Source organism: Neoarius graeffei, chromosome 8, assembly GCF_027579695.1.
Source record: "Neoarius graeffei isolate fNeoGra1 chromosome 8, fNeoGra1.pri, whole genome shotgun sequence".
Taxonomy (NCBI): Eukaryota; Metazoa; Chordata; class Actinopteri; order Siluriformes; family Ariidae; genus Neoarius; species Neoarius graeffei.
In genome coordinates, this window is record NC_083576.1 from 1544620 (window position 1) to 1572558 (window position 27939).

At 43.6% G+C, this 27939-nt stretch overlaps 3 protein-coding genes across 6 annotated transcripts in view; 1 reads left to right on the plus strand and 2 right to left on the minus strand.

The window, feature by feature from the left end:
• The window catches only part of LOC132890373 (uncharacterized), an 85838-nt gene extending 79696 nt beyond the window's left edge, over window positions 1–6142 (minus strand). For both annotated transcript variants that reach the window (XR_009655186.1, XM_060927181.1), the window contains exons 1-2: window positions 5919–6142; window positions 5803–5838 (exon numbers count right to left, since the gene is read on the minus strand). The gene's annotated coding sequence lies outside the window, so the exon portion shown is untranslated. The remainder of the gene's footprint in view (window positions 1–5802; window positions 5839–5918) is intronic.
• Window positions 1882–4126, plus strand: LOC132889972 (uncharacterized). 2 transcript variants are annotated; one of them, XR_009655119.1, is made up of 2 exons: window positions 1882–2017; window positions 3303–4126. XR_009655119.1 is itself a non-coding variant. In XM_060926771.1 (2 exons), exons 1-2 carry the CDS (start codon window positions 2890–2892, stop codon window positions 3965–3967), a joined length of 726 nt encoding a protein of 241 aa, XP_060782754.1. In that variant the 5' UTR covers window position 2889; the 3' UTR covers window positions 3968–4126. The 2 variants fall into 2 exon arrangements, 1 of the variants encoding a protein (XP_060782754.1); XM_060926771.1 differs by lacking the exon at window positions 1882–2017 and adding an exon at window positions 2889–2950.
• Window positions 6143–9021: 2879 nt separating the features above from the next.
• On the minus strand, window positions 9022–25903 carry LOC132890376 (proteinase-activated receptor 4-like). Of its 2 annotated transcripts, XM_060927185.1 has the most exons (3): window positions 25860–25903; window positions 19557–19592; window positions 9023–11498 (listed from the first exon to the last, which is right to left on the minus strand). In XM_060927185.1, exons 1-3 carry the CDS (start codon window positions 25882–25884, stop codon window positions 10429–10431), a joined length of 1131 nt encoding a protein of 376 aa, XP_060783168.1. In that variant the 5' UTR covers window positions 25885–25903; the 3' UTR covers window positions 9023–10428. The 2 variants fall into 2 exon arrangements, with proteins under 2 accessions (XP_060783167.1, XP_060783168.1); XM_060927184.1 differs by lacking the exon at window positions 25860–25903 and having other exon boundaries at window positions 9022–11498; window positions 19557–19701.
• Between the last annotated feature and the right edge of the window lie 2036 nt (window positions 25904–27939).

The following is a 27939-nucleotide window of genomic DNA, read 5'->3' on the forward strand; positions in this document are numbered from 1 at the left end:
ATAGCACAGTACTGTGTGCCAACAACACCCAGTAACGTTAGCAGCACAGCCGAAAATGAGACCTCAACTTCTGCATTGGGGATGCTTCCATTTGTTGCTGGCCCGAAGACACTACAGGCAGAGGTATTATGGATTCTGAAGACCATCAGTGACCACCACTCCTATACGTCAAATGAGTCCATCAGTGACCTGTTCCGACTGATGTTTCCAGATTCCTCAATAGCCTCCACTTTTGCGTGTGGCAGCAACAAAACGGCATACATCACGAAATTTGGTCTAGTGCTGTTCATTACAGAAGAAATGACCAAACAAGTGAACCGTTCAGATGCGTTTGTCGTTATGTTCGACGAAATTCTGAACAAAACAACTAAATCAAAACAATTAGACCTGCACCTGAGATATTGGAACGGCAACCAAGTCACGTCAAGATATTACAGGTCCCAATTTATGGGACATGCCAAGGCAGTGGACCTACTTAAACATTTCAAAGTAAGTATTTCTCTAATTAAAACGTGTTTGATTTAAGTTTAAGTAGTTACTTTGAGATTTAATCAATCATAGATGTAGTAATGTTGTGTCTATCTAAGGTTTAAGGTTTGCCTTTCAATGAATGTATCTAATTTTGCATTAGCTAGCTATGTCTCCCTGCATTTGAATAGGGAGCTAGCCGGAGCTAGCTAGCTAGCTAGCCAAGTACACTAGCCTAGCTGTGCAATGGGATGTACAATTCCATCGCGGCTGATATTCTCCCGATACGTTTAACTGGTTTTCTTGATGGAATAAGAATATGGATTTTCTCTCTGTGATAAAATGATCTTATTATAACAAACAGATGGATTGGCATGTGCTTTGTTTGCCTCTTTTAATGTGATTTCAAGTGAAATGTTGATGTAGCTTTTTTGTATGTGTGTGGTAGTGGTAAGCTATCGCCATCTAGTGGCTTTTTTTTAAGTTTAGCCAGAGATGGTGGGTTATTCAGTATCTTTGGTTTAGCTGCATACTGTATAACCAATATTAATATCAGTTATTTCATTTCTTGTAGGAGTGTGTGAGTGACCTTGACTTGAGGAAGATGGTGTCTGTGTCTATGGACGGACCTAATGTGAATTGGCTGTTTTTTGAGATGCTGCAGCAGGAACATGCAGAGGATTTTGGTGGTGCACAGTTAATCGTAGTTGGCAGTTGTGGCCTCCATACTGTGCACAATGCAGTTAAATGTGGATTCAACGACTGGCAAGTGGAAAAGGTTCTAAGAGCTCTACACACAATATTCCTGAATGTGCCTGCAAGGAGAGAAGATTTCTGCAAACTAACCCAGTCAAACACCTTTGCCTTGCCATTTTGTGGCCATCGCTGGGTGGAAAACCTTCCTGTGGTGGAAAGAGCACTTCTCATCTGGCCTAACATTCCGAGATATGTGGATGCTGTTTCTACTAAAATACTCCCCAATCCTGGAACCTCGTCATTCGACACAATTGAGGCAGCAGCCAAGGACCACTTCATCATGGCGAAGATGCATTTTTTTATGGCAGTGTCGCGGAGTGTTTCGCCTTTTCTCACTAAATTCCAGACAGATGAGCCTGTGCTGCCTTTTGTTGGAGATGACCTGGCAGAACTGCTGAAGGTGAGGTTTTCTCTTCGCTGTCACAGTTCAGTTAGGAAACTAGACACACATGAATGGCAGCAAATCTTGATATAGGTCTGGTTTTCACAATCATTGGACCTTACAGATGAAATTGGTTGGTTTAGATTTATTTATCCATTACATTTAAATTAATTGCATAACACTGTTAATCAAGATGACTTATTGTAAAACTCTAAAGCTATGTTTTAGCTCAACAATAACTCTTTGCTTTTTGTTATATCGTTTTACAGTCTTCTAAGGCAATTCATCAAATTGGAACTGCTCCATGATGCCACCCCTCTGCATTTTGTCCAAATGGATGTTACTGATAAGTCTTCCCAGGTGCCAACAAAAGCTGTTGATATTGGCATTGGTGCCGAGAATGCCATCAAGGTGTATTTCTTATTCTATTATGCACGTTGTTCATAGCGGGCATTGCTGACATTCCTGACATGGGCAAGATATGCAACTGTGCCTACTTTTTGTGCAACGTTTTTAGGTTAATATATCAGCGTCATAGTCACTTTGATGATTAGATAGTTCATTCCGGGGCGAATGAAGGCTATTTCGCTGCTCTCAACCCCTTCCTAGCGGCTTTACCGCGCTATGCAATGTCCAATGAGTCGGGGCGCGCACATAGAGGAAAATGAAAGCAAAACGGAAAAGAAGCTGAAATCACGTTTATTACCTTTTTAGTCAACGTAACTCCACAAAATGATTATTGCTGGTTTGTATGCTTTGGTCTGAAGAGTAATCCATATGAATTGGTGGGAATGTACAATCTTGTTGCTATATTTTAAATAAATCTGCACCTGTAGGGGGAGCTCTGGAGATGCATAGTCTACCTTTAAATCTTAGAATGCTGCTGAAAATGGGCAGTTGCGTTAGAATGTCATGAAAATGGTCGTGGTGACATTTTTCAGGGTTTGCCAATAAGATCTACGGTTTAAAAAAAATCATGCAACAAGATTGTATTTTTATGTTGTGTGCTTAAGTGTTCTCACAGTTAGGGAGCTGGGAAGAAGAGGGAGAATTATTTCAGTTTACTACAGTTAGTCCCTATGTATTCATAGGAACTTCAGAAGCAGAGTAGGACCACTGGATTGCTCTCTGTCCTTCAGTTCAAAAAGGAATGTGTGGAAGGTCTTTCCAGAATTGTGAAGAAGATTCAAGACAAGAGTCCTCTAAAATACACAACCATGCGACAGATGAGTTGCCTGAATCCAGCTCGGATGTACTCTTGTCCAGAAGTGTGTCGGACCCAAATGAAAGGGCTAGTGAGGCAGTTTCTTCAAGACAAAAAATTGGATGGAGGAGTTGCTATTGGTAATGTTCTTGCATGAAGTACATGAGCCAGAGGCCCAAAAAGGGGCATGTCACTGCCACTCACTACACTATGATAGCAAGTTGGATCTTGTAACTTTGTGATTTTGGCAGTCTCTCAAGTAGCCATACAAACCAAAATATTATTAGTTATGTCCTTCATCTAAGAATACCATCCAATTCATTTTGAATGGAAAGGCTCTTTATGGGCTGTTAAAAATGTAGTAAGAATTTGCCTCCAGTTGAATAATTTGGGCAACAATAATACGTTGCAAAATAGTCGCATATTGTTGATGTGTATGTAAACAATTGTGTTCTAATTTTATGTTTGCCTTTTTCATTTCATCCCTTTTAGGCGATCTGATCACCCAACAGTTTTCTCAATTATTGTCACTGGAGGTGAGGAATGAGCCAGAATTCTTAGTCTTCAAGCCTCTGGAAAAGAGGCTGGATGTTTTCCTTCACCGCCATGTTAGTGGTCCTTACCCAGAGCATTGGACTTTCATCCAGAAGCTTTTGCTCCTCTCTCATGGACAGGCAACTGTGGAGAGGGGTTTTTCTGTAAACAAGGAAGTGGAGATTTGCAACATTCAAGAAGACACCCTTGTAGCACACAGGATTGTATGTGATTATGTGTCACTGCATGGAGGGGTGACCAAGGTGCCTCTCACACAGGAGCTGCTAGCCTCAGTATCATCAGCAAGGAGCAGATATCGGATCCATCTCGAGACAGAAAGGCAAAAAAAGGAATCAGAGGCACAGGGCTTGAAAAGGAAAGCTGCAGAGGAGCATCTGGAGCAACTTAAGAAGACCAGGTTGTCCATTCAGGAAGTTGCAGAAAATCTGGCCCGGGATGCAGACAAGTTGTGTGAGCAAGCGGAGTCCAAGCAAGGCAGCAAGATGGCAGAACTTGTTGCAAAGTCAAATGCATTCAGGCGGAGTCATAAAGAAAAGTTGGCTGAACTAAAGAAACTGGATGAACTGATTGCATCCAAAGGAGCAGATCTCCAAAGGATGTAGGCCATACTGTGATGTCTATGTAGGCTATGTTTTCCCCACCCTGTTTGTGCTCTGAGTGGATTGGCTTACTCTCGACACCTTGTTTGGGCCTGTTAAAGATGTTTGGTTGATGCGCTTACCTTCGATCTTTTTGTCTTTAGAATGCTTCTCTAGTGTGTGTATGTGTGTGTGTGAGAGAGAGAGAGAGAGAGAGAGAGAGAGAGCGTTTGAGTGGAATGATGTAGTAGGCCATGCTGTGAGATGTAGGCTATGTTTTCCCCACCCTGTTTGTGCTCTGAGTGGATTGGCTTACTCTCGACACCTTTGGGCAAGTTAAAGATGTTCGGTTGATGCTCTTACCTTCCATCTTCTTTTTGTCTTTTGAATGCTTCTCTGGTGTGTGTGTGTGTGTGTGTGTGTGTGTGTGTATGAGGGGTGATTGTCTGGACTTACATGGGGGTGCTCTCCTCTGCATGGTGTCCAGGGGGTGTGAGTAGAATGAATTCTGATTGATTATTTTAATAAATGTAATTTTGTTATTTCAAACACTCGTAAATAGTAATTATTTCAGGTTTAATCTGGTGCTCAATATGATTTATTCTTCCCTAATGAGTGCGACAAAGGTATTAAATTTCACTTGAAATGGCATTAAAAAAGTCTTAAAAAGTCTTAAATTTTGATTTAACAATCCTGGGGGTACCCTGTTCTCATCTCATCTCATTATCTGTAGCCGCTTTATCCTGTTCTACAGGGTCGCAGGCGAGCTGGATCCTATCCCAGCTGACTACGGGTGAAAGGCGGGGTTCACCCTGGACAAGTCGCCAGGTCATCACAGGGCTGACACATAGACACAGACAACCATTCACACTCACATTCACACCTACGCTCAATTTAGAGTCACCAGTTAACCTAACCTGCATGTCTTTGGACTGTGGGGGAAACCGGAGCACCCGGAGGAAACCCACGCGGACACGGGGAGAACATGCAAACTCCACACAGAAAGGCCCTCGCCGGCCACGGGGCTCGAACCCAGGACCTTCTTGCTGTGAGGCAACAGCGCTAACCACTACACCACCGTGCCGCCCCACTCTCTCGCTCTCTCTCTTTTATTGTTGTTATGGCGACTCTTTTCCCTTCTGCTGTGTTTAATGTTGAGGGTGTTGAGTTCAAACGACTCCTACAGCTGTTGATCTGAGTTTGAGGTGCGTGTGTGTGTGTGTGTATGGGTGCGCGTGTGTGTGTGTGTGTGTGTGTGTGTGTGTGTGTGTGTGTGTGTGTGTGTGTGTGTGTATGGGTATGGGTGCGTGTGTGTGTCTGTGTGTGTGTATGGGTGTGTGTGTGTGTATGGGTGTGTGTGTGTATGGGTGTGTGTGTGTGTGTATGGGGGTGTGTGTGTGTGTATGGGTGTGTGTGTGTGTATAGGTGTGTGTGTGTCTGTGTGTGGGTGTATGTGTGTGTATGTGGGTGTGTGTGTGTGTGTGTATGGGTGTGTGTGTGTATGGGTGTGTGTGTGTATGGGTGTGTGTGTGTATGGGTGTGTGTGTGTGCGCGTGTGTGTGCGTGTGGGTGGGTGGGTGGGTGCGTGTGTGCGCGTGTGCGTGTATGTGTGTGGGTGCGTGTGTGTGCGTGCATGTATGTATGTGCCTGTTGTCTCTCCTCCCAGCATGACATCAGCTCCTCCTCACACACACACACTTACACTTCATTTGGTAATACATCCCAGGATTTTATTTTTATTTAATTTTTTTATAGATAAACTAAAGTTCAGATAAACTCAGACTCTATTTCAATATTACTGAGTGTTTTATTACACATTAATGATAAATTTCAGAAGGAAGTGAAAGTAATAAACTTACATTCTGGAATAGTGGAGTCGTTGTCGATCCCAGTGTCTGTAGATGAGACATGAGTGAGAGACAGGATGGAGACGAGGACAAAAAACACAACACAGCTATTAGACACAGCAACTGACATTTTGCTGGATAGATGAGTCTCTCTCTCTCTCTCTCTCTCTCTCTCTCTTTTATTGTTATTATTGTAGAAATAAAAACTTCAGAATTTTCCAAATCAGGAATAAGAAAAAGCTTCTCCTTCTTCTTCACTTCCTTTACGTGGCGACTCTTTTCACTTCTGCTGTGTTTAATGTTGAGGGTGTTGAGTTCAAACGACTCCTACAGCTGCTGATCTGAGTTTGAGGTGTGTCTCTGTGTGTGTGTGTGTGTGTGTGTGCATGCATGTACGTGCCTGTTGTCTCTCCTCCCAGCATGACATCAGCTCATCCTCACACACACACACTTACACTTCATTTGGTAATACATCCCAGGTTTTTATTTTTATTTTATTTTTTTATAGATAAACTAAAGTTCAGATAAACTCAGACTCATCTCATCTCATTATCTGTAGCCGCTTTATCCTGTTCTACAGGGTCGCAGGCGAGCTGGATCCTATCCCAGCTGACTACGGGTGAAAGGCGGGGTTCACCCTGGACAAGTCGCCAGGTCATCACAGGGCTGACACATAGACACAGACAACCATTCACACTCACATTCACACCTACGCTCAATTTAGAGTCACCAGTTAACCTAACCTGCATGTCTTTGGACTGTGGGGGAAACCGGAGCACCCGGAGGAAACCCACGCGGACACGGGGAGAACATGCAAACTCCGCACAGAAAGGCCCTCGCCGGCCACGGGGCTCGAACCCGGACCTTCTTGCTGTGAGGCGACAGCGCTAACCACTACACCACCGTGCCACCCCAAACTTGGACTCTATTTCAATATTACTGAGTGTTTTATTACACATTAATGATAAATTTCCAGAAGGAAGTGAAAGTAATAAACTTACATTCTGGAAAAGTGGAGTCGTTGAAGATCTCAGTGTCTGTAGATGAGACGTGAGTGAGAGACAGGATGGAGACGAGGACAAAAAACACAACACAGCTATTAGACACAGCAACTGACATTTTGCTGGATAGATGAGTCTCTCTCTCTCTCTCTCTCTCTCTCTCTCTCTCTCTTTTATTGTTATTATTGTAGAAATAAAAACTTCAGAATTTTCCAAATCAGGAATAAGAAAAAGCTTCTCCTTCTTCTTCACTTCCTTTACGTGGCGACTCTTTTCCCTTCTGCTGTGTTTAATGTTGAGGGTGTTGAGTTCAAACGACTCCTACAGCTGCTGATCTGAGTTTGGGGTGTGTGTGTGTGTGTGTGTGTGTGTGTGTGTGTGTGTGTGTGTGTGTGCGCCTGTTGTCTCTCCTCCCAGCATGACATCAGCTCCTCATCCTCATCTCACACACACAGAGCTGAGTTTCTGTAACATTTTGTGTAAAATTAAAGACAAATTTCATCTTGAAGTCAATTAACAGCAGAGAAAATGAAAATAAAGATGAAGACTGGGAGAAGGAAAGAAGATAGAAGAGGAGGAAGGACAAGAGGAAGATGAGCCTGATCAAAGTGAAAGTGAAGTGGGGAAGAAATAAAAGGTAAAATAGAAAGAGCATGAGGAGGATAGAGAGAAGGACAGGAAAAGAATGAAGGGGAAGATGAAAAGAACAGTGAGGAAGAGTCAGGATAAACAGACGAGGACCCAAGAGCGCAAGTTAAATGTTGAGTTTTATTGATGCCTCTGTTCTTGACAAGCCCAGGTCGAACACCTTTAACATCTCCTCGGCAAAGGCACAGGCCGGGGTCTGCCGGTTGAATTCTGTTGTCCCCCACAGCCGAGCCCAGCCGGTCAGGTGAGTGATGACGTACCCCACCTTGGCTCCCTCCATCAAGAAGGTCCTGGGCTGCAGAGAGAACTGGATACAGCAGCTGGTCAGGAATGGCCGGACCTGGTTTGGGTCACCATTGAAACATTCCGGATTACCGATCTTCGGTTCCGGGTCACGCCCAGGACATGCTGGAGGGACTATGTCTCTCGGCTGGCCTGGGAACGCCTCGGTACTCTTCCCGAGGTGTCTGGGGAAAGGGAAGTTTGGGCTTCCATGCTTAGACTGCTGCCTCCGCGACCCGGTCCCGGATAAGCAGAAGAAGACGAGACGAGACGGTTCCGGGTCACCGGGAGCCAGAGGAACATGAGCGGATGGAGTGATGAGGTTGGTGAGTACTTGCAGGACCTAGGTTAGCTGCTGCTGCTATTTGAACTGCTGTCATTGTTGGTGGTCAAGCTGGAGCAGAGATGCAATGTTGCCAGACATCCAGTTTATGTCTCCCTCTGTATGTTCCAGTTGCTGCAGGGCAGTCATTTCGGGCTCAATCACCATGCTGGTCAGGGAGGGCGCTGGGTCTATGATGGTCAGATCGTTCTGTCAGGATAAACAGACAAGGACCCAAGAGCACAAGTTAAATGTTGAGTTTTATTGATAGCAGGGGAAAGGGAGTTGGGAAGATGTGCATGTAGGAAGTTCAGTGGCCAGAGAGGCAGGGATGGCTGGTGGTGATGTCTGTTCTCCCATCCAAGTACTAACCAGGCTCGACCCTACTTAGCAGCTGAGATCAGACAGGATCAGGTGTTGTCAGAGTAGTGTGGCTGTAAGCTGACAGCACTTGGGTTTCAGGCAGTCTCCCAGCAAGCAGTCCCTCAGCAGACAGACAGGACAGCACAACAGGCAGGAGTTAGGGACCAGGCTGGAACACAGAGTCACAGATCAGGTAGCAAGATTAGGGACAGAAATGCAGGGTCAGGTTCCCAGGACTGAAGAGTTGACGGAGTCGATGCCTTGACGACGATCTGACACTGAAGCTTGGGAGGACTGCAGTTTAAATACCCACAGAGGAGGAGCAGGTGATAGGCAACAGCCAATGACAGCTACTGAAAGTTAATAAGAGGAGGAGTATGCGGGTGTGGCAGGTAATACTGAGTGGAGAGGAGTGGAATAGTTACCTGAAGAGAGGAAAACCACAGGTAGGACCATGACATGAAGGGATGAAGAAGTGTTCGGTTTGGGGAAAAAAAAGCAGAGCAGTGCTCCCTGGATATTTCTGACAAAATGTGAAAGTTATTTAGACATTCAATTCTCTCTCTCTCTCTCACACACACACACACACACACACACACATAGAGTGTTGAGAATAATACTTTATTAATGTGTGTGATGTCTGTAGTTCAGTTGTTCCCCAGGGAGAACCCTTACAGTTCTACATCAGTGTTTCTCTGATAGATCCACGCTGAGGATTTCATCAACCTGTAATACACAAAGAACCCCTGGAGGAACCCTGGAGGAACCCTGGAGGAACACTGTTGTTCTAAGAATGTGTCATGAGTGCAGAGTGGAGGCGAGAACAAGTGCAGAATTCCTTTAATGAAATAAAACACGAGAACAAATCATGACAAATCTTTTTGTCAGGTTGTGAGAATGTTACGAATAAATTTGCACAAACTTTTCATGTGACTTTGATCAGACAGATTCGGTGAAGATAAAACTGGTGAATAAGGAAAAGTCGTCTGCATAAACTTGTGTTTGTCAAATGAAGCCATTCTACAGGTCTTTTATTTTTTTTCCAATATTGTGTCCATATACAGGAATATACTACAAGTACAGTTACACATTTATATATTTATATATTGTTTTGTTCTCTGTGCTTACAGTAACTCTGTGGTTCTGCCTCTCATTACTGGGTTGATAAATTCTCCAGAAACATTGAGGAACCACAGAATACCCATAAAAATCCAAGGAACCATGTGTGTTCCTCTCGCCTCTCGAACACACGCTGAAATCCTGTCGCATGTTAAACATGGGAGGGAGTTTAAAAGAAAGGGAGGAATGAGCAGGAAAGGAGGAAGAGAAATATGCTCTGAAGTGAAAAAGTCTTTCACTCAGATTTAAAGGTAGAGAAAGAAGAGCAGTCACTTTCCACCCCTTTGGCATCCACGATGCAGCTCTTCTTCAAACGCGTCCCTGATGATCAGCATCCAGAATACATCACGGTCATTAAAAATCCTAAAGACGATCCTTTAGTCAAACACGATAACTTTACCTTTTACAGTCGAACACTCTGTACGCATCATAACCTTCTCTTCGTCCTTCATGAACACATCATCAGTCTCTTCATTAATCACAGACGACTGTTACATTCTTCATTAAACAGATTTAAACATTTATACAAACACATCTTCCTGTTCATACAGAATCATCACATGTGCACAAACTGTTTATCCAGAACAACACACCACACACACCGAGTTATCCGACACTCATCTTCTGATTCCATTTCACTCCAGTTTTACGCCTTGACGGTTAAAATCAGTGTCTTTATCCTTTTGTTTTGAGATTACTGTAAACTAACTTTAGACTTAGCATGCTAGTTATTTATAAATGCACTTTGTTATTAGATATGTAGCTACATAGCATGCTAGCAAAGGTGCAAACAAGATACAATGCCTGGCAGCTCACTAACAAAAGCTCTACGGACTCATATTAAAGTTGAGTGTTCAATTTTTGTCTACATTCTTGTCATCGTGACTCCTCCCCTTGACCACTTTACAAGTTTATGGTATCTTTCTCTGAAAGTCCTTTACTTTTTTCTGACAACAGCGTGACCTTTGACCTTGTCGTCCCTGAGGAACTTCCAGAAGAAGATTCGTAGCTGTTTTTTGTGCAGCACAGCAACTTTCCCACTTTTCCTCTAAAGTCCTCGGAGACATAGTAGAAGATAAAGGGGTCGATGCAGCTGTTAAAGGTGCTGATAGCGAGACTGATCATGTAGGGCACGTAGAGTTGGTCGGAGCTGTCAGAGCTACCATCATGACCTTTCGTGCTCTTAGGTGAGTAGAACCATTTGGAGTAATGCATGAGCAGGAGAACGTTACTGGGGAGCAAGCAGACGATGAAAACCACCAACATGAGTGCCGTGACTCGGGTTGCGTGGGTGTAGCGAGCACCAGCGGCCACTAGGGTGCGCAGTACAGCGCTGTAGCAGAAGACAACAACAAATAGCGGGATGAGAAAGCAGAGGAAGAAGAGTGTGGCAAAATATGGCACCATGTACTTCTTCTGTTCCTCTTCAGGAAGAGCGTCATGGCAAGTTGTGATCGAAAGGTCTTTGATGAAGTAAGATTGACGTGAAGCGAGCATAGGGACAGCTGCAATCAGCACCATGGTCCACACCATCACGCTCATCAACATGGACGTCTTGACGCTCCGTAGCATTCTGGCACCAAACGGATGCACCACAGCCACGTAACGGTCCACAGCGATGAGCGCCAGGCAAACCACCGAGCCGTACATGTTCCCGTAAAACAGAGCGATTAGCAAGCGGCACGAGCCTTCGCCAAACATCCAGTTGTTTCCCTGGAAGTGGTAGATGATGCGAAAGGGAAGCATGAGGAGAAGAAGAAGGTCGCAGCAGGTGAGGTTCACTAACAGAATGGTGGATGGAAACTTTTTTGTGCGGAAGAGAAGAACCCACAGCGCCAGAAGGTTAGAGGGGAAACCAAACACGAAAGAGATGAGGTAGAGATGAGGAACCAGGAGAACCGTGGTGGCTGCTTGAATTTGCTTCTTGTCCTTTTCTGCAATAGTTGTGTTTGTGATGCTGAACCCGTGAAAACCTGAAACAACATGAGCAAAGAGAGATGATTACAACATATTTATGTGTATTTTGGAGAAAATAAAACCCTGGCATTCTTCTGGAACATGACCGATAAGGACAGGGACACGCTGAGACATCCGGTGGCTGAAACAAGATCAATCTGACACCTTTACAGCAGAATATTTACTTTAAATTTAAATTCAAAACTGAAATGAGGTGATAATTGGACACATGAAACGTACTGTATCTGTCTGATGCGCAGCAGATGAACGAATCTCAGTCAAAAACGATTCAGAGACTCAAAGCACTTGAAAGCAGATTTCACAAATATACAGTTAACTATTGAACAGGAAACTGTTTTCTGATTTGTTGGTGCCTGAGACATTCAGTCTTTCATTCAGTCAAGCAAACAGATGACTCAAAGTGTTTCGTTTCATTTAAACAGAGTGAATCATAAGCAGAGGTGGGCAGTAACGCGCTACATTTACTCCGTTACATTTCCTTGAGTAACTTTTTGGATGAATTGTACTTGTAAGAGTAGTTTTAATGCAGCATATGTTTTACTTGAGTATATTTGTGAAGACGAAGCGGTACTTTTACTCCGTTACATTGGGCTATATTCTGCTCATTACTCGCTACTTTATTTTTATTGATCCGTGCGATGCGTGGTCTGTTTGTTTATGTTTTGTCGAGACTTCCAGCAGAGGCTCTGTCACATGACCGCATCTCACCAATCAAATGGAGCAGCCAGAGCCATAGTGGGCGGAGCTATGGTTTAACTCCGATTCGCCAATCAAACAGAGCCAAGCCGCCGCGTGCGCCCGCACACAAAATTCCCGCGCCAAGAGCAGTCCAGGTGGAGAAGAGCACAGAAGCAGAAGAAAAATGGCAGAGACAGCGGCCAGCGTTTCTCATCAAGCCGAAGAGGCACACCCCTGGCCACACATACAAACCATGTTCACTCTCCAAACAACAACAAATAATAGTTATGTTATGCGGTGTCACATGTGTCCAGGGGCGCCGCTAGAAACCTTGGGCCCTATGAAAGATTACAATTTAGAGCCCCCCGGTAAAATTTTCAAGCTCAAGCAACTGAATTTGAAGTCTGTTTTTGGCTGCACTTCTACTTTACTATGCATGTGATCAGCTACCTAGTAAGTTTAGGTGATACAATTATTTGGGATATGAACATTTTAAATGCAGAACTGTCAGAATTAGACTGAATAGACTGTTGCCTTAAAATGAAAATTCCATGATATATATGGAAGATATATATATATTTTTTTTTTTATGAGCAACTATTATTAGGCCACTCAGTAGCCTATGGAGTTCATTCAATCCAAATGTTTGTGTTGAGAGAAATTGCATGCATCACTGTATCAGTATGGATTTATAACATTCTGTATGCACATTATGGAGACTCCAGAGCCCTCCAGCAAACATCATCAATAATCAGGATTACAAAATGTATTCCTTTGTTTCCTCCATTTATTGACTTATTGTATGTGATCAGATGTACGCCTTGATGAATAACTACACTAGTTTTTTGATACAGTTACAGAGTGCACTGCAAGAAATCCACTAAGTGTTTTTGGTTTCTTTTAGGCATCACACATTTATTAGAAAACACAGCAAATGTTCAAATATTCAAGTTAAATACTCAGCAACAGTATCAGTAAATCCACACATGAACAATAGCAATGATATCTCTGACCACAGCTAATGTGCAAAATATTAAAGTTAAATACTTAATATCAACAAATCCACACATGAACAATGGCAAAACATCTAGACTTAATTATACAATAAAGATACCTATGAAAAAAGGTGATTTTTTTCACACACAGTGTGATATATTCATAATATATTCATAAATTCATAATTTATCACACCTGCTCCTGCTTAGCAACTTCTAGAATGTTCACCTCTGTTGCGCACACAGAGAAACTGACAGCTGCGCTAATAGCGGCGCTGCGCACACACTGAGCTACACATTTCACTGTCCCCGCCCACAATCACACTGTACCATTAGTAAAAAGGGTGGAGGGGTGAAATGACAATATCATAAATAATTCAAGAAAAATGTTATAGCAAATCATAACCATGTATAATTTGCATATTTTAACAGATGAAATGAAATATTTTATTTCAAAAACTTACACAAGGCAATACTATTAAAATAATATTAATATCCCTCACAGGCCCCCCTGTCAGTGCCAGGCCCTTAGAATCGTCCTAACTTTCCCCCCCTAGCGGCGCCCCTGCATGTGTCTCCCCAAACCAGTTAGACTGGTACCAAAATTCAAAAAAGTGCTTATTTAAGGAGTTAAAGGCATTTTTGAGACAAAGTCGGCAAACAGTCTTATTTTGTCAATTTGGGTGTGCCAAATTCAAATTTGCAATATGCTGAGCTCTATCTGACCTCTGTTGACCTCTAGAGGTCATTGAACTTTGGGCCTGTAAACGTCTCAGCTGAACCCAGTTTCTCAGCTTTCTAAGGAATGAAATGTACTAAAATGATTAATGAAGTTAGCAAATGGCCTTGTTTGTTAAATGTTTGGGTGCTGAATTCATTTTTCATTTGTAAAACGACATATGACCTCTGATAACCTCAAGGTCATTAAACTTGGCCTATAGGCCTATGCATTTAACGGCATTTTTAAACTGACTTTACTCCCCCAAAAAGAATATGAACAGACAAAAAACAAATAGAAAGGAACAAATACAACATTAAATGCCAGTCCATGTACATGTGACTTACTTTTCACAATGAGAATGCCTCGGCGATCACCTTACATAACACTGCATTACATTTAGCGGTTATTGTTTATACAAAGCTACTGAAAAAAGGACAGATTCAGCAGCATACAAAATGTGGGGGCATACAGGGTATACAGGTTCATCAGGGTTAGTATATATGAGAGTTTTCTTCTTTGTTGTTTGTTTTTTGTAAAGGCTTTACCCCGTTTAAAACAAAACAAAAAACAAACACGGCTCTGGTCAAAAACTGGGAATGGAAGACTGGTGAAAACTTACTAAATAACAAAACCAGGGTTTCCCATACATAGAACACTGTGCAGCGCAGCGCCACACAATGGATTCCTATCGCCACACAATCAGACTCACGATTTTGAAAAAAAAAAATTCCGTTGCGTATCGTTCCGTTCATTCATAGTGCTCTTTCTTCTAGTTCACGCACACACACACACACACACAGAGAGAGAGAGAGAGAGAGAGAGAGAGAGGCGGAGAGGCGTGTTCACAGGCCTGCCGGTGCGCATATACCCGGACTGCAGGCCTGTTAGGCTAATTAAAAATAACGCAGCCTTCCCGATTCGCCTCCGACCCCTTATTTTAAAAGGTAGCCTACGTCGTGCTCGTGATGAGCTTTATCATAGCCTTCTTGGCTTACAGGAAACGGACATCCCTGAGTCAGGCTATAAACCAATTCTGATGCAGACAGCAGCAGCTTGACGCGAGGAACCGGCCTTATTGCATTATCCCGTTTATCCCGCTTCAGCAGTGACTTCCCTTCCGATAGGGCACTGGAGGGTTTTTTTTTTCAGGAAGCCACGCAGAATTAAATGTTCTGATAGGGCATGCAGGCTTTGCACCAATTAGGGTAATGCTTTTTCATTATTGTTAGTTGCCTTGGTGTTACCTTAAGTGGTTTCTTACATCTAATTATGAAATTTTATTTTATTATTATTTTGTTGTTACATTATACTATTTATTTCATTTTAGTATTGGTTGAGGTAAGTGTTGAGTTCAATATTTAAAGTAAAAACCTCCAGCTTGTTTTTTGCAATTTATTCCTTGAATGTCAACTAAAGAATGATTGAAAGATTGCCACCAAGAAGGCAAAAAACTAAAGTAAAAACCAGAGATCCACCGATTGACCGGCTGCCGATCAGAATCGGACGATTTTCACATGATCGGCCATGACCGGCGACTGGCTGGTCAAAATTAAAATATACCGATTTTCTGCCGATCAAAACTTGTGTATCACAGAGATGAAAGTGGAAATACTTGTAATTCGCAACTAAAAAGACTGCAGCTCCACTGGCAGTTTGAACATGCTTTCTAGTGCGATTGTGTTGCGCAGAACAGTGTCAGTCCTGCACGCCTAACTGGCTCCGGCGCGCGCTGTTAACAACAATAAAATTCACTATATTTGGATATATTATATATCCAAATATAGTGAATTTTTTTTGTGCCAGATATTGGATGTGAAAAGAAGAAAATGTTTGTGGTTGTGTGAATTTCCCATTACAGGAATTAATCCGTTAGCCTATTACCAAACATCTAGTTAGATTCGTACAAAGAGAGAGAAAAAAATGTCTTTTTGTTTGTTTTACAGCCTTGGTTGCACTTGATTCCATTGGAAATTACTCTACAAATACACATTTGACAAAGATGATAGAATGGCTATGGTATAAGTATGACTGGAAATTATTTTTGTATTTTGATACTGAATGAAGAAATGGGTTGTTCTATAAGGCAGAAGTTTTCAGATCTAAATAGGCTTATGAAAGTGTGTTCCATAGCAGTAGGCAAATAATAAATGAGGGGGACGTTGTTTTTGTGCCAGATATTGGATGGGAAAAGAAAAAATGTTTGTGTGAATTTCCTATTTCAGGAATTAATATGTTAATACCAAACATGAAGAAAGATTTTACAAAGAACAATGTCTTTTTGTTTGTTTTCAACCTTTGAGGTGTTGAAAATGTATTACTGAAAATCTGGCAGAATGTTCTATTAAAGAAAAGATAAAAAGAAAATAGTCTTTGTGTGTGCTGTGAAGTGGTTTGAAAAAATGAAATTAGAATTGGCCAAAATCGGTATCGGCAGGTCACACTCCATGGAAAATCGGAAATCGGAATCGGCCCAAAAAATTGCAATCGGTGCATCGCTAGTAAAAACTAAACTTTAACTTCAATTTTGGTGAGTAATTTTCATAAATTTAAAAGACAGGTTTTCCACCAACATCAAGCCCAGCAAACTAATGGCCTGCGCTGTAATGTAAAGTTGGGTCGAGGAATGAAACCAGGCAGGGTTCTGGGAAAAATTGTTTTAGCTGTCTTCTCTTAAAGAACTTAAAAGAATTTAGATTGAACTGAATAATCTCAAACGCTTCTTGTAGCTTTAAAATAGTCCCAGCAGGTGACTCTGAAGAAAAATACTGTGTGTTTGAACACCGCCCGCTGTAAACACTTTGCATACACCCCAGTGACCGACTCCACCGACCGCCACGACACCACCGCGCACGATTCCCTCAGCGGCACAGTGGAGCACCACAAATTGCTACCTGGTCTGTGGGAAACACTGAAAACGCGTAACATATCGTTTGTGAAATCTCCATTTTTCAAGCTACTGTATTTGTTGTGGATTAGAGGGATTTGTGAAGACTTTAGGTGTTTTTTTTTCTCTGAGATTTGTTTTATTATTTGTCTACAAGTGCTTGTTCACAAAAGGAAGGGCATTAGCTTGTTAGCTTGACTGCTTGCTAGCAATCCCCACCACCACCCGGCCAAGCTGGGCACCGGCAGCTAGTTAGCAACCTTTCTGCTTGTTACTTCCACTTGCTAACTCCTCTGCGAGATGGAGCCAGTAAACAACTTTTTGGGAGATGAAAGGATTAACATCGTTGATCGCATCTTACAGGATTATTTCCAGTCTTTTTCGTACGAGGAGATATTACGTGTGATGTTCAGCTGCTGTTAAAGCTGAACAGTCACTTTATGGAGTGAACATGCACGCACACACACACGCACACACACACACAGTGTTATGGTTTATGTGCAGACTGCCTTGAGCTTCTTGTTGTTATTGTTAATACACAGAACTGCACACACACAGTTTATGTGAAATATATATGAAATCTCTGCCTGTTATGACGTCCTGATCAATAAACAAAAGTTACTCAGCAGTTACTCAGTACTTGAGCAGTTTTTTCACTTAGTACTTTTTACTCTTACTCAAGTAAGTAATTGGACGACTACTTTTTACTTTTACTTGAGTAATATTATTCTAAAGTAACTTGAGTACAATTTGTGGCTACTCTACCCACCTCTGCTCCCTAATAATTTGTAAAACCATTCACCATGCTGCTGTGTGAACTCAACTACATTGCCAAGACAAAGAGAAGATTTAAAAGGACATTTATGCTGTTTTATTGTATTTTCTTAAAACGTAACGCTGAATACTTATACACGTTTTGTATGATTTTCAGTTTTACTCATTGTTCATTAAAACTGGAGCTTGGAGGCTACTTCCTGACTTCGCGTTTTCTTGAATGGAGTTAGGCTGGCTGTTGAATTGGGTTAGATACACTCAAGGAGGACAGGACAATGGTCACTAACCAAAGCAATATATCCCATCATGCATTGCGGTCGCACTGAAAGAAATCAAATTAAAAGTCTCAAATTTGATTTAATAAAAAGCAACGGTGAAGAAGAAAGTATTCAGCCTTGATTTCAAAGAACTGAAAGATGCAGCAGACACAAAGTACTGTGTATTGATTAACGTGGGAAATACGCTCAGTTTAATCTGGATTTATCACAAAAGTACATGCATGTATTTTTTATTTTGAAAACCCACCAGCCGACTGATCTGACACATTTTAATTGTGCGACAGTAATGATGTAAATACCAGCGCGACAGATTAGTGTCCGAAAGCGTTTTTACATTTTACCAATGAGCTCACTATACAGTCCTCTATGCAGTAATTCCCTCTGTAGTGAGTAGGGAGTAGCGAATGAGTGAGTGATTTTGGACACAGGCATGGTAACAGCATGACAAACACTTTCATTCTTTTGGTTGCAGTTGGTTTCTCCTTCACGGTGGGAAAGCCCCCCGTTTACAGGATAAAATCTGCCAGACATAGTTTGGGCTATTTGGAGGGAAAACTTGTTGCGATGTGACACGTGGATTTTATGTGCTTCGGATGATTCAGGACAGCGATTCAATTTCAGGACAGCGATTCAATTTCAGGACAGCAATTCAATTTCAGGACAGCGATTCAATTTCAGGACAGCAATTCAGTTCAATCTTGAGAACTGGGACACTGATGATGAACGGTGCCTTTTTTATTAACTTTGACTCGATCCAGCAAAGATCAGCTCGGGTAAGTGTAAATATTTCTTCTATTTCTTATGAGCAGATCAGTTGATAATGTGTTCTCTTAGACTGGTGTTTGCAGCACGGGGTCAGTGACCAGTCCACTGCAGCCCAGACAATCAGACAAACCAACGACTGTGCGTCACGACCGGTGCTGGAACAGCCCATGAAGGAGGAGACATGTCTCTGACCATGCCTGACTGATGGAGCAGTGACTTAAAACTCACGTGTACTTGACAAGAGCTTATGACGAACGTTACATGACAGAATCACTGGTATTATACGTGATCTTTTGAAATAGCTAGTAATTAAAATTCACTACAGGTACAGTTTAATCACTGAAGGATTTCACAGAACTGGAGGCTCGAATCTTCCACTGCTTCAACAACATGAACGCTGTAGCTCCAGTGGTGAAGATCTGCCCTTTAGCACATGCATGAGCTCACAGATACCATAAATGGAAATTTGATTAATTAATTAAATAAATAAATAGAAAATAAAGACTGGTACTGTCTGAGGTCGTTATCTGCACAGACAATGGGCTCGGACAGCATCTGTTTTTTGTTAATCTACAGAGAATATGAATATTTTGTTTGTTTTTAAATTACAGGTCGACTAATAAAAATATAAAGCAGTACAAATCCATTTATCAGTATTATAAATCATAATTTCAAAATTATTATCAAATGAATATTATGAAATGTTTCTCTCTCTTATCTTCATGCTCATTTAACTGTTCTTTAGTTCCTTTCTCTTTTATTCATATGATTTAGATTTTATTTTTATTATTAAATACACACACTTCATTTGGTAATACATCCCAGGTTTTTATTTTTATTTTATTTTTTTATAGATAAACTAAAGTTCAGATAAACTCAGACTCTATTTCAATATTACTGAGTGTTTTATTACACATTAATGATAAATTTCCAGAAGGAAGTGAAAGTAATAAACTTACATTTTGGAATAGTGGAGTCGTTGTCGATCCCAGTGTCTGTAGATGAGACGTGAGTGAGAGACAGGATGGAGACGAGGACAAAAAACACAACACAGCTATTAGACACAGCAACTGACATTTTGCTGGATAGATGAGTCTCTCTCTCTTTCTCATCTCATTATCTGTAGCCGCTTTATCCTTCTACAGGGTCGCAGGCGAGCTGGATCCTATCCCAGCTGACTACAGGCGAAAGGCGGGGTTCACCCTGGACAAGTCGCCAGGTCATCACAGGGCTGACACATAGACACAGACAACCATTCACACTCACACTCACACCTACGCTCAATTTAGAGTCACCAGTTAACCTAACCTGCATGTCTTTGGACTGTGGGGGAAACCGGAGCACCCGGAGGAAACCCACGCGGACACGGGGAGAACATGCAAACTCCACACAGAAAGGCCCTCGCCGGCCACAGGGCTCGAACCCGGACCTTCTTGCTGTGAGGCGACAGCGCTAACCACTACACCACCATGCTGCCCCTCTCTCGTTCTCTCTCTTTTTTATTGTTATTATTGTAGAAATAAAAACGTCAGAATTTTCCAAATCAGGAATAAGAAAAAGCTTCTCCTTCTTCTTCACTTCCTTTACGTGGCGACTCTTTTCTGCTGTGTTTAATGTTGAGGGTGTTGAGTTCAAACGACTCCTACAGCTGCTGATCTGAGTTTGAGGTGTGTGTGTGTGTGTGTGTGTGTGTGTGTGTGTGTGTGTGTGTGTGTGTGGTGGGTGGGTGGGTGCGTGCATAGACATATAATAATAATAATAATAATAATAATAATAATTTCGGGGCGGCACGGTGGTGTAGTGGTTAGCGCTGTCGCCTCACAGCAAGAAGGTCCTGGGTTCGAGCCCCGTGGCCGGCGAGGGCCTTTCTGTGTGGAGTTTGCATGTTCTCCCCGTGTCCGCGTGGGTTTCCTCCAGGTGCTCCGGTTTCCCCCACAGTCCAAAGACATGCAGGTTAGGTTAACTGGTGACTCTAAATTGAGCGTAGGTGTGAATGTGAGTGTGAATGGTTGTCTGTGTCTATGTGTCAGCCCTGTGATGACCTGGCGACTTGTCCAGGGTGAACCCCGCCTTTCGCCCGTAGTCAGCTGGGATAGGATCCAGCTTGCCTGCGACCCTGTAGAAGGATAAAGCGGCTACAGATAATGAGATGAGATGAGATGAGATAATTTCAATTTATATAGCACATTTCACAAACCCAAGGACGCTTTACAAAAGAATTACCACCAAAAAAAAACTAGGAAGAATAGTGTGAGGTAAAGAGAAAAGTTTTCAAGTTGGCTTTGAAGGAAGAGAGAGTGGAACAGTCATGAAGTGATTGTGGTAATGAGTTCCAAAGTTTAGGAGCAGCAACACTGAATGATCTGCCACCCATAGATGTCAGTTTAAAACATGGAACAGTCAGAAGTCCACAGACAGAAGATCTGAGGGAGCGGGAGGGACAGTACAGATGAATTAGCTCACAGAGGTAGGAAGGAGCAAAACCATGAAGAGCTTTACAGACCCCTTCGCAGTAAACGTCTGTGGCAGCGGGGGCGTGGTCAAGTGCCGGTCTGTGACAGGAGGGCGGAGTCAGGGAAGGTAAGTGGCAGAATCACGTCACCTGAGAGCAATTAACCTGTGTTTGTGTGTCTTCCCAGTGACTGCGCCCTATATCAGGAGGGAGAGCGAGAGCAGAAGGAGCTCATCCCTGGACGAGACGCTGATATATGTGTGTGTCTCTGTGCGTCCGAGATTGTTAGACTGAAAAGTGTGGCAATAAAAGCCTTGTTTCACCTGATCTCTGTCCTGCCGTCCTCTGTGCTCCACCCACCCACAGGGAAAATACCAGAACGTCATTCATACGAAAGCGGAAATTGCGCGCGCAGCCTGGACCCAAAAAAGACTCAGAAATGCCTAGTTGTTGTGTTGTCGGGTGTCAGAATCGTAGCAGTGATGGGGTTAAAATGTTCAGAATTCCAGCAGGATCTCACCCATTCCAAAAAAATCACCGAAGTCTATGGCTACAAGCCATCAAACGTGTAGACTGGGATGAAAGCACCATCAAAAATGTGCGGGTTTGCAGCGCCCACTTCATCACAGGTAAGATCAGGCTATTTATTAAATCTTTCTTTTTTATTCTTTCTAGTCTTCGTTTATTGATGTAGCAAAATACTTTGGTAACGTTTGTCTGATTAGCTGGGTCATAGTTACACAATGTAATGAATATTGTTAGCATGTTAGCTTAGCTTTGCATGCAGTTTTGTTTGTAGGAGAGGTCTTGCTTGACTCAAGCAGTCCAGATTTTGTGCCATCATTATTTGTATATGCCGAAAATCACAATTTTAAAGCAAGGATGGAAAGGTAAAATTGTGTGCCCTCACTCTAAATGCCAACTTACGCTGACTGCTCTAACCGAGCTCCCGCCCCGTTCAGTTTCATTTCTGCTCTCTGCCTCTCGCTTTTTACGCAGCTCTGATTTCTCTTAGCTGCACTCTTTACACTATCATTCCTTTCATGCCATTACCTCCTGCAAATTGCTGTTTAGTGTTGGTATTTGCTGTTGTAGCTAAAGCCACATTGCCATCACATCACTGGCATAATTTGATTAAAACAAAATGAATATAAATGTCCCATTGTTAATCAAGTTGTACATGCCCGCACATAACCATCATATGCGTCTAAAGACTTGTAGGCATGAAGTTTTTCGTGGGTGTACACTGAAGCCTTGTCAATAAGGTACGAGTATATATCTGGCCATTGTATACCAGGGAACTTACTAACATCGTCCGTCCACTCTTTAATTAAATACGGATCCGGTAGGCGATGTCCACTTGTTAGAGTTAACTTATTTATGTAGCATTCTCGATCTTGTAACGACAATTGTTTGGCATAATCTGACAGCTCATAATGCCGGTCTATGGGCAGCGCCATTGTTTCTGAGTCCAGGCTGCGCGCGCATCCTGGCAACGGTCGGTTTGTTTACAAACATGCGAAGGGGTCTATAGGCTAAAAGCAGGATTTTGTATTTGATCCGAGAGATAACTGGCAACCAGTGCAGTTGCTGTAAAACAGGAGTGATGTGAGCAGTGCGCTTGGTGAGTGTGAGGACTCGAGCTGCTGAGTTTTGGATGGACTGCAGGCGATTGAGCAATGTGGCAGGGAGACCATAAAAGAGAGAATTGCAATAGTCAAGACGAGAAAAAATAAATGCATTGATATTGGCATCAGTTTCCAAGAGAAAAGGGCGGAGACGTGCAATATTGCAGAGGTGAAAGAAAGTATTCTTAGTAGTTAGTTTAAGATGGGGTTCAAACGTAAGGGTGGAGTCAAAGATAACTCCAAGGTTTTTTATAACTTGGGAAGGATGAATAGACACACCATCAACATCAATAGTAAAACTGGAGAAATTCTGAACCTGTCTTTTGGTACCTACTAATAGAACCTCTGTTTTGCCAGCATTAAGTTTAAGGCAGTTCTTATGCAGCCGTTGCTTAAAGGGATAGTTCGGGATTTTTGACATGAATCTGTATGGCATCCCCATCAATAGTGTCGTGCAAACACACTGACTTACCCCTGACAGCATCCTGTGAGTCCAGTTCTTGTCCAGTTTTGGTCCAGACGAAAGTAGTCCGGCAAGTTTGTTGGGGTCACGAAAGTAAAACGTTTTTTGTCTCAAAACAGTATGTGTTCAAAAGAGTGATATATTTGCATCACAAAACCATTGCCAAATAAAAAGTCAGACCTCGAAATCGCTTGGCACTATTTTCTCTCCCTTCTTATCACTGCGCGCTGCCGCCAGGTGACAGCCACGGCTATTTCATTCATTATTTACTAGTGATGGGAATTTCGGCTCTTTTTCGGGAGCCGGCTCTTTTGGCTCTTCTTACTATAAGGAGCCGGTTCTTTCGGAAGATTTTTTATAATTATTTCTCATGACTTGTACATTCACATCGAGTACACATATCAATGCAAATTAACACGAAGGGATTTACTAGACCAATTTATATCTGGAACTATTTACAGCCACAGCACAGGCAAAGCACCGCTGCAGGCGCAAAGACACCGTGCAGCGCCTGAAAACGGGTGCGCAGCGCCTGAAAATGGGTGCGCAGCGCCTGAAAACCCGTTTTCAGGCGCTGCGTGGTGTCTTTGCGCCTGCAGCGGTGCTTTGCCTGTGCTGTGGCTGTAAATAGTTCCAGATATAAATTGGTCTAGTAAATCCCTTCGTGTTAATTTGCATTGATATGTGTACTCGATGTGAATGTACAAGTCATGAGAAATAATTATAAAAAATCTTCCGAAAGAACCGGCTCCTTATAGTAAGAAGAGCCGAAATTCCCATCACTAGTAAATAATGAATGAACCAGCCATGGCTGTCACCTGGCGGCAGCGCACAGTGATAAGAAGGGAGAGAAAATAGTGCCAAGCGATTTCGAGGTCTGACTTTTTATTTGGCAACAGTTTCATGATGCAAATATATCACTCTTTTGAACACATACTGTTTTGAGACAACAAACGTTTTACTTTCGTGACCCCAACAAACTTGCCGGACTACTTTCGTCTGGACCAAAACTGGACAAGAACTGGACTCACAGGATGCTGTCAGGGGTAAGTCAGTGTGTTTGCATGACACTATTGATGGGGATGCCATACAGATTCATGTCAAAAATCCCGAACTATCCCTTTAAGGTCAGTGATGCAAGTCCTTAGCAGCTGAACAGAAGCTATGGAAGGGGTGATAGTGATGTAGATTTGAATATCATCAGCATAACAATGAAAGATAAGGCCATGGTTACGAATAATCTGGCCTATAGGAGAAATATATAATATAAAAAGAAGGGCACCAAGGACAGAACCCTGAGGCACACCTTGAGCAACAGTAGCAGTGGATGATTTATGAACACCAATAGAAATAAACTGTTGCCTGTTTGCTAGGTATGACTGAAACCAGGATAAAGCTAAGCCAGTAATACCAAAAGAAGACAGTCTGGAAATGAGTCTCTCATGATGTACAGTGTCAAAGGCAGCTGTGAGGTCCAAGAGAACAAGGACATTGAGATGACCAGCATCAGTTGAGAGCAGGAGGTCATTAACAACTCTTAAGAGAGCAGATTCAGTGCTGTGCAGATTGCGAAAGCCTGACTGAAAGGGTTCATAGAGATCATTATGAGCAAGGAAAGTATGAAGTTGAGAGGCTACAACTTGCTCCATTACTTTAGCTAGGAAAGGGAGATTTGAAATGGGTCTGTAATTGGACAGTGAAAGAGAATCTAGACCAGGTTTCTTTAGTATTGGTGTAACTGAAGCAATTTTGAGGGAGATGGGAACAGTGCCTAAAGCAAAGCACTGATTAATCAAATGAGCAATATAAGAGGAGATAGCAGATACACAAGATTTAAGAAGTGCAGTGGGTGCCGGGTCCAGCAGACATGAGGAGGACTTAGACATAATTTCCGATACTTTAGCTGAATCAACAGGAGAGAAAGCAGAGAGACAGCAGTCAGCTTTATGAGAAAGAGCTACTAGTGGGACAGAAGAATGAATTTCAGAATGAAAGTGTTGGTAAATACTGACAATTTTATCCTTGAAAAAATCCAAAAAAGCCTGACACTGAGCAGGGGAACTAGGAATGGTTGAGGAAGGAGGCTGAAGAAGTTTATTTATTGAATTAAAGAGAGTTTTGGGTCTATAGTTGCCACTCTTAATGATGTTAGCATAATAGGAGGATCGGGCAGCGTTAAGAGCATCCTTATACTTTGCGATGTGTTCAGAGAAGAGTGAAAGATGAATAGTAAGGCCAGTTTTCTTATAAAGGTGCTTGTAGCGGTTCACTAGGCGTGGGTGGAGCACAGAGGACGGCAGGACAGAGATCAGGTTCATATATGGGTTTTTATTGTCAAACTTTTCAGTCTAAATAAACAACGTGTTATTAGGAGACTAGAGACACAGACTAGCGTCTCGTCTGGCGATGAGCTCCCCTGCTCTCCGCTCTCCTTCCCTAAATAGGGCGCGGTCACTGGGAAGACACACACAAACACAGGTTAATTGCCGTCAGGTGTAGTGATTCTGCCACTTACCTTCCCTGACTCCACCCTCCTGTCACAGACCGGCGCTTGACCACGCCCCCGCTGCCACATACCCCCACCACCCGACTCAGGCCGGGCGGCTGTCCGGCCTGCAGCCGACTCCCCCCTCCTTGACAGGAGAGGAAGTCCGCCAGGACCATCTGCGCCCCCGGCCTGTGGACCACCTTAAAATTGAAGGGTTGGAATGCCAGATACCAACAGGTGATCCGCACGTTAGCATCCTTCATGCGGTGGAGCCACTGGAGGGGCACGTGGTCCGAACAGAGGGTGAAAGGGCGCCCCAGCAGGTAGTAGCGGAGGGCGAGGACTGCCCACTTGATCGCCAGACACTCTTTCTCGATCGTGCTGTAGCGCCCCTCACGCACTGACAGCTTCCTGCTAATGTACAGGACGGGGCGGTCTTCCCCCTCCACCTCCTGGGACAAAACCGCCCCCAGCCCTCTGTCCGATGCATCGGTCTGCAACACAAAGGGGAGAGAAAAGTCAGGGGAGTGTAAAAGTGGCCCCCCACACAGTGCAGCCTTCACTTCAGAAAAAGCCCGCTGGCATTGCTCCGTCCACTGGACCAGATCTGGTGCCCCCTTTTTAGTGAGATCAGGCAGCGGGCTGGTGACGTCCGAATAATTAGGTATAAACCTACGGTAATAGCCAGCCAGCCCCAAGAACTGTCTCACCCCCTTTTTGGTATTGGGCCTCGGGCAGGCCGCAATCGCTGCCGTCTAATTAATTTGGGGACGCACCTGCCCGTTGCCCAAGTGGAAGCCCAGATACCATACTTCCACCCACCCAATCGCACACTTCTTTGGGTTGGCTCTGAGCCCCGCTCGTCTCAGCAACCTAAGGATGGCCCTCAGATGTTCAAGGTGCCTCTGCCAGTCATTACTATAGATGATGATGTCATCTAGATCGGCGGCCGCATAAGTGGCATGAGGGCGGAGGACCCGGTCCATCAGCCGCTGAAACGTAGCGGGTGCCCCAAACAGCCCAAACGGAAGGGTGACGAATTGATGTAAACCAAACGGTGTGGAAAAGGCCATTTTTTTTCTCGGGATAGTGGAGTCAAGGGGATCTGCCAATATCCCTTCGTCAAATCCAGCATCGAATAAAAGCGGGCAATGCCGAGTCGATTGAGCAACTCATCAATACGAGGCATCGGGTATGCATCGAATTTAGACACCGCGTTGACTTTTCTATAGTCCACACAGAACCAGACCAACCCGTTGGCCTTGGGTACCAAGACCACCGGGCTGCTCCAGTCACTGTGGGACTCCTCAACGATGCCCATTTCGAGCATGGTCTCAAGTTCTTCCCGAACCACCTTTTTTTTGTGATCGGGTAGCCTGTAAGGGCGGCTACACACTACTACCCCCGGGGGCGTCTCTATGTGGTGCTCTATGAGGTTAGTGCGACTGGGCAGGGGTGAGAACACATCTGAAAACTTGGTCTGCAACTGGGCGACCTCCGTGAGTTGGGTCGGGGAGAGGTGGTCTCCACAGGGGACCGGAGAGGTGCGTGATGCCAATGCCCCCTTTTGAACCTCCGGCCCCAGCTCCGCCTTCTCCGGAACCACCGACACCAATGCCATGGGGACCTCCTCATTCCAGAGTTTAAGTAGGTTGAGGTAGTAAATTTGTAGTGCCCCACCCCTGTCCGTTCGCCTCACCTCATAGTTGACGTCCCCGACTCGCCATGTAACCTCAAAGGGCCTTTGCCACGTGGCGATCAATTTGGAGCTTGATGTGGGCAACAGTACGAGTACTTTATCTCCCGGTGTGAACTCCCTAAGGCGCGTACCCTTGTTGTACAGGCGGGCTTGCCGTTCTTGGGCCTGCTGCAAATTCTCCTGGGTTAGGTGGGTGAGCATGTGGAGTTTTGCGCGCAGGTCCATAATGTACTGAATTTCCTTTTTACTTTGTGAAGGTCCCTCCTCCCAATTTTCTCGCAGCACGTCTAGGATGCCGCGCGGCTTACGCCCATATAATTATTAGAACGGGGAGAACCCCATGGAGGCTTGGGGGACCTCTCGCACTGAGAACAACAAGGGCTCGAGCCACTGATCCCAATTACGTGCGTCCTCACTTACGAATTTTTTAATGATATTTTTGAGGGTGCGATTGAACCGTTCCACTAAACCGTCCATTTGTGGGTGATACACGCTGGTGCGGATCAGCTTAATCCCCAATAACCCATACAGTTCGCGCAGTGTCTGTGACATAAATGTGGTGCCTTGATCAGTCAGAATCTCTTTCGGGATTCCAACTCGGGAGATAACGCG

Bases quoted from the DNA above. Each gene is read 5' to 3' on its own strand.
- LOC132889972 (XM_060926771.1), top strand. From the start codon at position 2,890: ATGAAAGGGCTAGTGAGGCAGTTTCTTCAAGACAAAAAATTGGATGGA. The intron at 2,951-3,302 runs GTAATGTTCTTG...CATCCCTTTTAG, and splicing joins GGATGGAGGAGTTGCTATTG to GCGATCTGATCACCCAACAG.
- LOC132890376 (XM_060927184.1), bottom strand. From the start codon at position 19,674: ATGTCAGTTGCTGTGTCTAATAGCTGTGTTGTGTTTTTTGTCCTCGTC. The intron at 11,499-19,556 runs GTAAGTTTATTA...ATGTTGTTTCAG, and splicing joins CGACTCCACTATTCCAAAAT to GTTTTCACGGGTTCAGCATC.